General features: G+C 36.3%; 1 protein-coding gene across 1 annotated transcript in view; it reads left to right on the top strand.

Moving 5' to 3' along the window:
- The window catches only part of HTR1F (5-hydroxytryptamine receptor 1F), a 96,208-nt gene extending 82,147 nt beyond the window's left edge, over positions 1 to 14,061 (top strand). The window contains exon 2 of the mRNA XM_037058844.1: positions 12,265 to 14,061. Coding sequence (XP_036914739.1) covers positions 12,309 to 13,409 — 1,101 coding nt within the window. The 5' untranslated portion in view covers positions 12,265 to 12,308 and the 3' untranslated portion in view covers positions 13,410 to 14,061. The remainder of the gene's footprint in view (positions 1 to 12,264) is intronic.
- The last annotated feature ends 323 nt before the right edge of the window (positions 14,062 to 14,384 follow it).

Genomic DNA, 14,384 nt, shown 5'->3' with positions numbered 1-14,384 from the left:
GACCATCATGTAATGTGCCCAGAGATAGAAATAAAGTCCTGTCATGGTGGAGGCCATGGCTTTTGGCTCCTCTTGAGAGCAAAGCTGCTCACCCTTTTCCTCCACAGGACTTGGTAGTTCCCGTGAATATCTCTCCCCCCTTCCACAATGTTGTGGACCCCACGAGCTGGGATCCACATCATATAGCAATTTAAATATTTTCAGATTGAAAACAATATGTTAAGTCAAAGTATATGAATAGGAGTTCTGCTTTCTGCTCATTCAGATATAGACAGATTTCTCATAATTTGAGGGGGGCTGAATCTCAAGACGTTGCTACCTTAACCAACTTCTGTGATTTAATTTATATCTTGGCATTTTAGGACAATGTACTATGTGAAACAGACAAACAAAATATGTTCTACAGGATTAAGTAAAGCTAACTGAATAAAATAAATAAAATATCCATCTTATTTAAAATCGTAATACCTTATCTTTATATGAAACTAGTATATATATTTAAGCTAACTATGTCTCAGTCGAGTACAGTTGCTTTATCCAAATTTAAATGTTAAGATTTTCTTCATATTTTGTTAATAGCCTTGACTAATCAGCTGACTGGAAGACTAGATGGCACTTAAGCAGAGGTCCAAATCACAGTTATATAACATTTGCCTTCGGTTCAGGGCTGTATATTCTATAATGTCATAAGTTGGAAATGACAAATCAGCTACTCAATTTGATATGAGAGCTTTTAAGCACTCACACCATGTTACTAGATTTCTGCTTTGTATATGAGTCTACCAACCCAAGGGTGCTCAATAAATGCTGATATTAATTATTTGTTTTATTTCTGATACTCAGTTAATCACTTGGTACTTACTAAACTTATCAGAGGTAAATATATACTCTATAAAGCTTAAGTCAAGGGGGTTGAAAGAGAGAAAGTGGATTAAACATGAAAGAGGAAGAGCGATGCTTCCAATTTAACATATTTTTAAAAGAAACTATAATAAAATAGAAGAGCATACATCATGTTCAAGTGAAATACCTTTTATTCCATTAGTTAAATTTACATAAAATTTAAGTAACAATCTAATGCCTTTCAAGTTCTGTTTAAAAAGAAAAAAAAAGACCAAGAGAGAAAAAAGGTAGATTGCTGTGCTTGAAATTGCTTAAACCTTGACAGCTTAGCTTGGCTAACTAGTTATTATGCATCAAAAAATTAAAGTTCTTAAATCAAGTATCACTAAAATTAGGTTTCTTTTACCCTCACAATAATTTTCATTGAATTTTAACACATCCCAAGCATGTGATTTTTTTCCAAATAATTCACCATGATGTTTTTATTCATGCTTAGGTAAACCTGGCTATTTGTCCCCCAAATTTTGTGATAGACTTTGTCTAATCTAATATTTTATTCTAGATTAAGAAAATTAGCCCTGGATGGTGTGGCTCAGTGGATTGAGTGCTGGCCTGCAAACGAAAGGGTCGCTGGTTTGTTTCCCAGTCAGGGCACATGCTTGGGTTGTGGGCCAGGTTCCCATTAGGGGGTGCTCAAGAAGCAACCATACATTGATGTTTCCTTCTCTCCCTCCCTTCCTCTCTCTCTAAAAATAAAATAAATAAAATCTTTTAAAAAAGAATAAAAATTAAATGCCTAGATTAAGATATTTCTCATATTGTTAATACTAACTTTAGAAATAATTTTTGGTAATTTTTATTATGATTGAAATACAATATTAAATTAGATTCTGGTGTACAACATAGTAATTAAACCTTTCTATAACTTACTAAATGATCACACTGATCAATCTAGTACCCATCTAATGCCATACACAGTTATTATAATATTATTGAGTATACTCAATATGCTATACTTTATATCCCCATGACTGTTTTGTAACTACCACTTTGTACTTCTTTATCTCTTCCTGTTTTTTAAGAGTTTGTTTATTTATTTCTAGAGATGGGAAGGGAAGGAAGAGAGAGTGAAACATCAATGTGTGGTTGCTTCTTGAGTGCCCCTAATGGAGACAAGGCCTGAAATCCAGGCTTGTGCCCTCATTGGGAATTGAACCAGCAACCCTTTGGTTCACAGGCTCGTGTTCAATTCACTGAACCACACCAGCCAGGGCTATCTCTTCCCTTTTTACACATATGCCACCAGCATCCCTCCTTTCTGGCAAACATTAAAATGTTCTCTGCATCTATGAATTTGTTTCAGTTTGATTTGTTCATTTTTTTAATACCACACATAAGTGAAATCATATGGTATTTGTCTTTCTCTGTGTGACTTATTTCACTTAGTACAATACCCTCTAGGTCCATCCATGTTGCTGCAGATGGCAAAATTTCACTCATTTTTATGGCTGAGTAATATTCTATTTTATATGTGTACTACTTTTTTATATACTCATCTATGCATGGGCACTTAGGTTGCTTCTACATCTTAGCTATTATAAGTAAATACTGCAATGAACATATGGATGCATATGTCTTTTTGAATTAGTGTTTTAGGTCTTCTTGGATAAATATCCAGAAGTAGAATCACTAGGTTCTTCTTTGTCTCCTGTTATAAGCTTTGTTTTAAAGTCTATTTTGTGTGGTATAAGTATTGCTACCCTAGCTTTTGTTTGTTTGTTTCCATTTTTCATGTAATATCTATTTCTATCCCTTAGAAAAACATTTTTGAAAAATATTTTTTACTTCTAGCATAGAGCTAAATCTCACTTTTTTAGTAGTTTTCCAGTAAGGGTATAGAATTTCCAGAGTTCATCTAGTTCCTGGTGATAATTACTTACATAAGACATTATAACATTATTATAGCTATATCACTATGGAGTGAACTACTTGTCTTGCTGAACACTCAAAGAGAAGGGATGTTAGCAAAGAAGAAGGTAATGAAAATACTCTTCCAAAATTTCCATCTCTAACTTGTTAATATCTTACCCGCTTTCCATTTTAATTCAGATATTGAGAGAATATGTATGTCCTCACTCATGGCGATTGCATGTTTCCTCCCACCATCACCTTCTTACACAGGAATTAGAGAACTTGAAAACCAAATGATGGGGGTACTACAGAATTTTGGCTGGGTAAACATAAAAGCAATGCTTTTTATACCGGTAGACCCCTATCATTACTAATGCTTATGGTAATTCTAAAGTTAGGGGTTGCTAGTTCCATACTACAGATGACAATTATAAATATTGAGTTTATTAGGTATCAGGTACCTAAGGGATTTATATTTAATCTTTAACAACATATTATAGGTTTGATTCTTACTGTGTTCACTTTACAGATAATGAAGCTGAGCCTTTGAACGCGGAAATGACTTTCCCAAGCCAACACTAGTAAATGGGGAAAACAGGTTTCAACTAAAGTTCTGCTCAACTCTAGTGCTTGCGGGTTTCATTCACAATGCTTGACAGTCTCTTAATAAACTGAGGTCTTAATGTCATAAACATCGGTTCTTACTGCCTTCACAGCCCATTCCTTACATGTCCCCTAACCCTCCTCTGCCTACGCCAATACTCAGATTCCTCCTTCTTCAGGTTTCAGCCAGAATCAAAGGAAATAGTTCGGCACACTGAGACTGTGCGTGTGCATTTGCTTCCTTTGCCATACCAGGTGCTTCTATAACTAGTTTCACAGTGTTCATTGAATGCATTGCAGTTTTCCCCAAGATTTTCATTGTTGTAATCAATTATTTTCCCAACTGTATCAGATCACTATGCAGGTGTCTCTTGAAAACAGAAATCAGAATAATTCAAGCAATGACATGTGAGTGTGTAAACTTTCACTCAACATGTTCTCTTCTTTCTAGAAATTTTTAAGATTTGATTAAGTTAAAGGCTCTTTCATTAATGGTTTTAATGAAAATTTTGCTTAATATTTTTAAGGTTTGGTTAAAGGTATTTTGGTTATTAATTTCCAATTACCACTTAGCAATGTGTCTCCTTGTATCAGTCTAAGACTAGTCAGGGTAACAGAGTCACCCAAATATTCCTAGAATAAGGAATTTAATGAAGATATTGGAGTTTACACTACCATTGGGAAAAGTAAGAAAAGAAGGGCAGGAAAGTCTAAATTTAATTTCAAGTCAAAATGCAATTGCTGCCTAAAATTAAAGAAGCGGGCACTGAACCATCTAAGCCTAAAGTCCCAAAGTGGACAGTTCTCAGTGTCTTCCTTGGAAATTGTTGTAGCTCTCAGAAACATCTGAGAAATTTTGCAAAAGCAGACAGAAGCTCCTGTCAACATCTGCCCATGCATCTAGCTGCACCCACATTTAAAGGGTCATTAACTGTCCCCTTCTGCCTCCCTAACCATGTGGGAATTCCCCTCATAATCAAACCATAGTTCCCTATAGCCACTTTACATTGCAGGGTTTGGAAGCTCAGTAGTGATGCTGAATTGACAACAAATAATCTAACACAGTTCATCCTCATCAGCTCAGGGTCAATGCCCATGGCCTTGGCTTTAAGACCAGGTGGCAGGGAGAGACTGAAAAAAAACAGTGAGGAGACTGTTAGCCAACTTTTAATGGTGTCTGGAAAGGAAGTGACAAAACTATATTGGAGACTAGAGAGAGGGCAGCTTATGTTTTGTGGTAGCAAAACAATTTGTAAGAATGGTGTCTCCTGTAAATACAAGAAAATAAGCTTGGTGAACTTGTGGATCTGGCAAAGAGGATTTCCAGGCATAATGTTTAAAGTGTCAATTGATGGGTGTTTTATTTTCCTTAGCTGTGTATGTTAAGGTGTAGAAAGGGAAGAATTAAACTTTGCAAGTATAATTTAGAAGAAACATATACAAAATATATAAGATTTGCTGAACAGGAAAACAAAACTCTATCTCATCACTTATCTGGGAAGACAGCAAAGATTCTCAAAGCAAACATGGCCTTAGGGTAAAGAACAGATCAGGAGTTTGAAAGTTTTTTGTTAAAACTTCAAAAAGGTTTAAGAGACTGCCTAGTAGAGCCTGTCAGCTAAACAAAAGGGCTTGTAAGAATCTTAATGGTTTTATCCCACAGACTTAATATTCTGTGCAAAGTAGACAGAAGTCTGTCTTGACAAATTATGCATGTGGCATTTTGAGGCATGTTATGACTTCCAATTAGATTCACAGGGAAATATGAAGCTTTTAAAAGAATTATACTAATTGGGATCAAAGAATAAAGAAGTAGTTCAAAATAAAAACATCTTCTATAGGCAAAAAGCAGGCTGAGGAATCTACTTACCTGTAAATTCAGACTAGTTCTCATAGAAAACACATAACATCTCTGAGAGCAAAGTTAAGGGAGAGACTTCCAGAGTCACAGGATCCAGTGGATTAGGCAACCAAATTAGAGAGCAAAAGTGAGCCTCTTATGAAGGTGCATTTCTAACTCTCCAAGTACAGCACTCTGGCATTTGTCTGGGTGAATTTCAGATCAGGGGCCACTTTGTGCCTCTATTGCCCTCATCTTTTCAAGTGGAGATATCTATTACAATTATCCTGTCCCTGACTGATCACTCTATGCTAGGAACTGGGCAACAGATAACTTTTTTTTACCTCACAGACCTCTGACCAAGAGGCACCGCAGCCTCGGAGAACTTCATCTGCTTTTTGATCTCATGCAAAACCCAAGATTATGGACTCTGAGACTATGCCATGACTGGATGAGTTTGGGACACCCAGGAGAGAAAGTGAATGCATTTTGAGCATGAGAGAAATGGGAATTATTACAGACAGTGGGAATGTTACTAAACAAGGGTCCGAGGGGAGGGGCAATACTTGGCCCACCGAGGGATGCCAAAAACTGCTACAGAAAACAGGGGCCCCTCCCAAGGACGGTATACTAATATCTATTGGGCTCTTCTGTCCGCCACCAATTGGAAAGACATCTCTCAATGCCAGAGATTTGTGAAAAGGAAACAAAATGTTTATTTAATGCTATTCAGGCCTAATGCCTTCCTTAAAATATCAAAGTCCTTTAGGGTATACACCGACAGACACACACACACACACACACACACACACACACACACACACACACACAGAGCGCTCCCTTCTCCCACTGTCCCAACTTCAGGTACCGTAAATCAGGAAAAGAGCACACATCCGTTTTTCAGGTTGCTGGCACTGTGGGCTGTGTCGCCTGTCCAGGCAGGATCTCCGATTAATCCAAAGTCATGCAGCACCTTTCACTGGCAAGAGTTCTTTGTACCAAGTTCCAGTCAAAGTCTCTTCTGCTTTCCAGGCCACTCGACAAAGGGAGTGCCCCAAAGCCGCATGGGCCTCTTCTACCAAAGCTGCAGGGGTCCCCACTCCACCATAAGTGCGTGTCTTTCTCCTTCACCTGGCCACAGGGATCCCCATTCTGGCAAAGCTGCGTGGTTTTCCCTTTTCACCTGGACAAGAGGAGGTCTTAACTCTGTTGAAACCGTGTGGCTCTCTCTCCTAATGGCTACAGGGGTCTACATCTTTCCCAAACAGTGTGGCTCTCCCCCTCACCTGGCCAAGAGGGGGTCCTCACTCTGCTAAAGCCACATGGCTCTCACACAGGCACTCTCTCAGAGGATCAGCCCCCAGTTACATTCTGGGTACAAGCCACTCACTTCTCCCTGGCTCAAAACTTGGCCACCGATATTTAACATATCTATGAAACTAGTTAAGGGTTATAGATATGTTAAATGACCATTCCAGAGGTTAGCTGCAAAACTGTTGCTATGCAAAACAACTCTCAATGGCCCTGCTCCATTTGTCCCTTCCCGGCAACTGACACTTGGGGGTGGTGGTGAGGACATCTTATATGTCTCTCCAATATTCCTATACACTTTGAGTTCTGGACACCATTCCAAATCTTTTCTGCCACCCCCCCCCCCTGCACTGTGTATCAGGAAGTCTAAGGGAATGATAATCCAAAGGATGGAATGAGACTAGGACAGACACATCCCCTCAGTTGAATGTGGGAGTCAGACACATCACCTTAGTTGAATAGGGCCAGAGTTGAAGCAAGATGTGACAGGCAGAAATGAGTATCCAAAGCTGAAAAGGCAGTTGAGTTGATAAATCTTGGCAGGGTATATCAAGAACCAGAGTTCATGAGACAAAGATTATATCAAACAGATAGTGATAACAAAATAAAGAAAATTTATATACATACCTGGAAATTGTGAGCAAAGTCCTTGACTTCAGAAGTGTTGTAAAGTGTTTGTGAAGACCCACATTGCTCTCTGTAAGCAAGTCTTTACTAAGCTGAAGGAGTTAGAGCAATTATTACCGTTTTCCTACCCCAGTCCTCAAATCACTTCTTAAATTTGAAACTGCAATCCTTGGCTCTGAACGTAACTGACATCTTTCTTTCCTTCTTTCTTTCTTTCTTTCTTTCTTTCTTTCTTTCTTTCTTTCTTTCTTTCTTTCTTTCTTTCTTTCTTTCTTTCTTTCTTTCTTTCTTCCTTCCTTCCTTCCTTCCTTCCTTCCTTCCTTCCTTCCTTTCTTTTTTCTTTCTTTCTCCTTCTTTCTTTCCTCTCTCTCTCTCCCCCTCCCTCTCCCCCTCTCTCTTTCTTTCTCTTTCTCCCTTTCTTTGTCTCTCTCTTTCTTTCCTTTTTTTTTCATCCTCATACAGGACCTGAGCCTATATTATACCTGCTCCTTAACCTCATCAAGACCTCAAATACCTATCCCTGGCCTGTTTCCTCATTGAACTGCCCTCTCTGATCTTCTCCTTTCTGAATCTGCTATTGACCCAGCATCACCACCAACTTCTTCCTTGACCTTTGACCCCAGCCTGTATCCCAGTTCCTAATCCAATCCAGAATGAATTCAATTATCTTTTCCTCTGGTATAGAATCCCTAGTTTTAGAGTGTTGTTGGAAGATAAAAAACCTAGATCAAGGCACATACTTGAAAGTTCTCTTTAATCTTTTTGCTTAGGCTTTCTCCCTAAAGCAGCAGCACCACTCCCTTCAAGCCTAATCAATCTACCTGCACAAAGCACAGACCTTATCAATCACTCAGCCAAAAGCACAGACCCTATCCCTTCATTTACCCTCTTAATCATTTCAGTGACTTTTTATTGCCTAGCAAAGAAAATCTACTGTTCATATTATAGTGTCTTTCTAGTTATCGCAATTTTCATTTTTCTCTTCCTCTCTCCTCCAACCTTGGTGCTGATGTGCCTTTGCAGTACCCACATCCGACTACTTACTTCCAATGCCTGAATGCATCCTGCCTTTTTATGCTTCTGCTTTTGCTCAGACCTTCTTCTACCTGAAAAGGCTTTCACTGTTTCACCATGGTATGATTAATTCTCCCTCATCAGTAGCTCTAGGACACTTTATACATACTTCTATAATGCCCTTATTGCATTGTATGACCATATTATAAGTATGGTTAGCTGTTTTATAAACATGCTAGTATCTTAAAGATAAGAACAGTGTATTATTTTGCTATTTTGTATAGGAATAGGTTTGTTTGTTTGGTGGTTCTTTCGGGGTATTTTTTATACCTGGAAGATTAATCAGCACATAAATAGCACTCAATAAGTAGTTCTTAAAGAAATAAATGAGAGCGAGGAAATACAATAAGAACAGAGGGACATCTCAGAATTGGAAAAGCAGAATAAGAAATGTAAAAACACTATGAACACATTCCTACAGAACAAATAAAACTTTATTGACCTCAAAACTAGAACACGGTTTATTAAGTAAAGTAACAAATCTCTCACAGACAATAAAATGATGAATAAGTGCATGGGTTTGTTCCATCAGTCAGTATATCATTATTGTAGAAAAGTTCATTAAATCTCTATACTTCAGTTTTCTTGTCTATGGAGTGGGAGAAAATAACCGTTCCTACCTTGCAGATTAGGAAGGACTTTTGAGTGGGTTAATATATGTAAAGCAGTTAACATGGTCCCTGGAGAAGTAACCACTCAGAAAAGACAAGTATTTTTATTATTCTAATTGGAGCAGCCAATTTTGTAGTTTCTCATCAGGTCTCAGTAGAATTGAATGTTACTTTTTTTGTCTTTTTACAATGTTATTATTAAAGCTATCTGTGTATCACCCCCCAATCTTTAAAATCTAAACGAAATTAAACTAGGTGTTTATAGTTTAACTTAAATGGGAATAATATAATTGGACATTAAGATAAACATACAACTGAATATAAATCAACATTAGATTTTTTTAATTTATATAAGTCAGGGAGTAAATCCTGGGGAGTTATTCTGTCTGTATTATTATCAGAAAGGCTACCTATAATTGATGGGACTACAGGCTCTGCTTAGAGTAATCCTAACTATTACCCAGTAAAGACATTCAAAATACAGAACACAGTCTACGTTCTAAGAGTAGAGGAAATCTGTGTACCGTAGCCTATGTTTGGTAACCCAGAGGTGGTCCCTAGCACCATGAACACTCACAGTGGGAACTTTAGATGTAAAAGAATCTGAAGAAATCCAATTAAAGGCTATGTTTGAATTAATAATCGTACATGTTTTATTGATACTTTAATTATAAAAGACAAGGAAAATAAGACAAAAAGATGAGGAAACCCAATTGTTTTCCTATTTTCTTTGTTTTCTATCAGAAGATTAATTTTCTAAATTTAATAAGAATATTTTTAATAAAATACAATAGAATTTATGATGTTTTGATATTTTTCCTTAGTACTAAGTATCATTTTAAGGTACCTAATTTGAATGCTACAGTCTGGTGCTTTGAGAAATCAGTTGAATTATCAAATAATTCACTTTCTTATTATAAGCTGGTCCATTTCTCCACAGAATTACTTTTTATTATGGAGACACACATAGAAACTATTTTTAGTTTCTCTTTTTCAATATTCTATTCAAAACATAATTTGAAGATTATCTCTTAAAGAGGCTCTTGTGCCAAAACTGTTTATCAGGCAAATTAAAGTGGAAAGTTATTTTTGCTTATAACATGGAAAACGGCAGTACTTTTAAATGAATTCTCATAACACTAAATACTGTTGCAAAAGAATTAACTAATTAAGAAAGTATTTAGCTTCTTCACAGGATAAGTAGTGCAAATGTTATGATGGGAGAATGGTGGTCAATTTGAAAGGAAATTAGAAATTAATTCATCTGCTATGCTTCGATGTCTAAATGGAATAAGCATTTCACCATTGACCGTTGACCCACTGCCCCACACCGCAGGGCTGTTTGCAAAGAAGATAGCAAAACACAGTGCAGCCCCGTGATGCTGAAAGCACATAACAGGGATTCTCATGACAGTTCTGATGGTGCCAATGAAACTATGCTCCAATATTGATTTAGGAAATATGGTCATATGGCATAACTCTCATAACAGGCTGAACACAGTGGAAATAGTGGAAACCTGGAGCTTTCTTACTTGCCCTTTAAAAATAGGTAACTGTTGATATAAATTATAACATACACACCGCAGAAATACATGTTTTCTGAGTAACAGGTATTCTCATTTCTTCTGCCACTCAATTTGCTTAGGAGCGAGCCATCAGAACCAGCCTTCAATGAATAGGAAAAAATAAAAATTAAATTTAGTAATGGTAAACCAGTTACAACAGAATATTAAATAGGCTGCACTGCTATGATTTAAAATATACACACACTTCATAAGAAGCACTTGATATAAAAATATTAAGTATTTAAATTTATTGTTCTATTAGTTCCAACAAATGAAACATAACCATTTAAAGTAAAAATTATTTAAGGAATATGGGAGTGCAATTACTATTAGTTATAGCTAAGAATAAAGCGTCAGGTTTCCATCTTCTCTCTGTCTCTTCCTAAGACATAGGCAGCTGCTAAAGAATTATTAAAGAAAGAGAGAAGGGTAGTTGTAAAAAATTATTTTATAAAAACAATTATACTCTGGTTACTCTTATCTGACTTATAATTACGTAATAGCATAAACCAAAGCAAAAATCAGAAGCCATGTTTGCAAGGTCTTCTTTCAAAAGTAAGGTTACATGATTGTCATCATGGTGACTTGCAGAAAGAGTAATTGCCATTTCAGGCTGTGCTCTTATGAGCTCTTCTTACTGTCAAATTCACCTTGTTTAGTGGGTCATTATAATAACAGGCAGCATTGTCCATTTATTTGACTGTAACTAATTTTATTTTATTTTAAACTAAATGAACTCTTTCTATCCACAAAGACTAGTAAACATTCTAATATTTTCCTAATTTCATAAAACAATAATGGAATGTTAAGAGATACTAAAAATATTTTATTTTATTTACTTTCCTTTTTATGACCTTTATATCATGACATAAAATACATTAAGATTTCCTTCAGTCTTGATAAACTCAATCATAATGTTCTCAATGTAACTTTGAATTTAGTATAAAATTGTTTATGATTTTAAATACTGACTTTAAAATAATATTTTCTTATATAACACATAAATAAATATTAATGATGCATGCTTTTAAACTTTTTCTGCTGCAGACAAAGAGAATATCATAGCTAAGATTAATATTGTTTTTTTTTAAATATTTATTTATTTATTTTTAGAGGGGAAGGGAAGGAGAGAGGAAGAGAAACATCAATGTATGGTTGCTTCTCGTGCATCCCCTGCTGGGAACTGGCCCCTGCCAGGAACTGGCTTGCAACCCAGGCATGTGCCGTGACTGGGAATCGAACCTCGATTGTCTTGTTCGCAGGCCCGCGCTCAATCCACTGAGCTACACCAGCCAGGGCAGATTAATATAGTTTTTTAATTAGATTTCATAATGGTAGAAATTTTACTAATAGTTTAATTTACTCATAAAATTGTTTTATTTGAGCTGTATGTTAAGAAATGTTTTCAAAGTTACTGTTTGTACTGTTCCAACTGGTTTCTTAAATTAAAAATAAAAGAAAATCTGCATTCTCAAGTCATTTTTTTAATCCTTAGAATATCTTGGGAAAATATACATATACAATTTTTTAAAGATTATTCTGAAAAGTCTTTCTAAAACCCGCATTTTTTCACTACCATTGATCTCCCTTATACCCCCTCTACCTCCAACCCCCCACTCCCCCCACTCACAAGCCCCACAATAACCACACTGGTGCCCGAATCTGTCAGGTGTTTTTTTTTTTTCTTTATTTTGCTCCATCCTTCCACTGCTCACCCCCAGAGCTGGCAGCCTGGTCTTTCTCTGTGAGTCTCTCTCTATCTTGTTTGTTAGTTCAGTTTATTCATTAGATTCTACGAATGAGTGGACTCATATGGTATTTGTCTTTCTCTCACTGGCTTACAAAGCCTTCTCTCAACTGCTCTTCTCCTTTGTTACAGGTATCCATTCTTCAGCTATATTTATCTTTTAAAACAAAAAAAAAATGGATTTCTTAAATTCATCTGATCAAAATTGGACATCAGAAGAACTATTAAACAGAATGCCATCCAAGATTCTGGTGTCCCTCACGCTTTCCAGCCTGGCAGTGATGACAACAACCATCAACTCCCTTGTGATCACCGCAATTATTGTGACCCGGAAGCTGCACCACCCAGCCAACTATTTAATTTGCTCTCTGGCAGTTACAGATTTTCTTGTAGCTGTCCTGGTGATGCCTTTCAGCATTGTGTATATTGTGAGAGAGAGCTGGATTATGGGGCAAGTGGTCTGTGACATCTGGCTGAGCGTTGACATTACCTGCTGCACTTGCTCCATCCTGCATCTCTCTGCTATAGCTTTGGATCGGTATCGGGCAATCACAGATGCTGTCGAGTACGCCAGGAAAAGGACTCCCAAGAACACTGGAATTATGATTATAGTGGTTTGGATTATATCTATTTTTATCTCTATGCCTCCTCTGTTCTGGAGGCACCAAGGAACAAGTCGAGATGATGAGTGCATCATCAAACACGACCACATTATTTCTACTATTTACTCAACATTTGGAGCTTTCTACATCCCATTGGCATTGATTTTGATCCTCTACTACAAAATATATAAAGCAGCAAAGACATTATACCACAAGAGACAAGCAAGTAGGATTGCCAAGGAGGAACTGAATGGTCAAGTTCTTTTGGAGAGTGGTGAGAAAACCACTAGACTGGTGTCCACCCGCTACACGCTAGAAAAGTCTTTATCTGATCCATCAACAGACTTTGACAGAATTCATAGCACAGTGAAAAGTCCCAGGTCTCAACTCAGACATGAGAAGTCTTGGAGAAAGCAAAAGGTCTCAGGCACAAGAGAACGCAAGGCAGCCACTACCCTGGGATTAATTTTGGGTGCATTCGTAATATGTTGGCTTCCTTTTTTTGTAAAAGAATTGGTTGTTAATGTCTGTGAAAAGTGTAAAATTTCTGAAGAAATGTCAAATTTTTTGACATGGCTTGGATATCTTAATTCCCTTATAAATCCACTGATTTATACAATCTTTAATGAAGATTTCAAGAGAGCATTCCAAAAACTTGTGCGATGCCGATGTTAGTTTTAAAAAGTTTATTATTAAAAGTTGGATTTTGTTTTTTTCATGTGAAGTAACTAAATGAATGATAAATGTTAACACATTTAAACTTACCATTTTAGCAATAGGGAGGGAACGAATGAGCTAACAAGGACTCTTGCTTCGTATCACTGGGAGAAATGTAGAAGTCAGAGATTGATAATGTCTTTGTATCTAGGTAGTAAAGAGTAATCAATCATAAAGTGAATTAGGTACCATAAAATAATTTAGATACTAAACTTGTGCACATTTAACAAACTCCTTTTGTTTAATATGAATTCCTAGAAGAATATTTCCCTAACTGCCTGTTATAGACATTTGAAATCAAGGCTTTGCCCTAGTAGCAATAACTCAAAGGAGAAGCTAGGGAGGTCAGGGGAGTATTTATTCAGGAATCATATTTTAGGCACTAAGTAAAGTACCCTAGGGTACCCACCATAGTTATTATACTTCTAATGTCTTTTTAGGAACATAAATTTCATTTCTGTTTATGTTAATAAGCTCAGTTGCTAACTAAAATATTCGTGATGCTTTATACTGCAGCAGCGTCATACCTTCCATTTAAACATTCATTCCCATTTATTAGACAGAACCGGATAGAAACACTTACACCTTTCCACCAACTTCAAAACAATCCTAGTTTTCCAAGTGGTAGAAATGTATAAAAAAAAGGCTCATTATTACAATAAAAAATATGTGTATATATAAAGTAATTATTGTTTATATGTATATATCTCCCAATTAGTAATTCCACTAGTTCGATGACCCAAAGCAATTTCATAATTTTCTCTTCTGTGTATATATATATATATATATATATATATATATACATATATATATATATATGGATTTGAAAACAATAGAAAAAATCACAGACCACCTTTTGGAAGGCCTACCATCAACCAAGATCATTTGAAAAACAATATATTTTTTTAAGCTACACCATTATGTGTAATCTAA

Source organism: Sturnira hondurensis, unplaced genomic scaffold, assembly GCF_014824575.4.
Source record: "Sturnira hondurensis isolate 20B ecotype Veracruz unplaced genomic scaffold, ASM1482457v3 Scaffold0010428, whole genome shotgun sequence".
NCBI lineage: Eukaryota > Metazoa > Chordata > Mammalia > Chiroptera > Phyllostomidae > Sturnira > Sturnira hondurensis.
The sequence above is the reverse complement of the archived record's forward strand: the minus strand, read 5'-3'. Positions and strand labels throughout refer to the sequence as shown.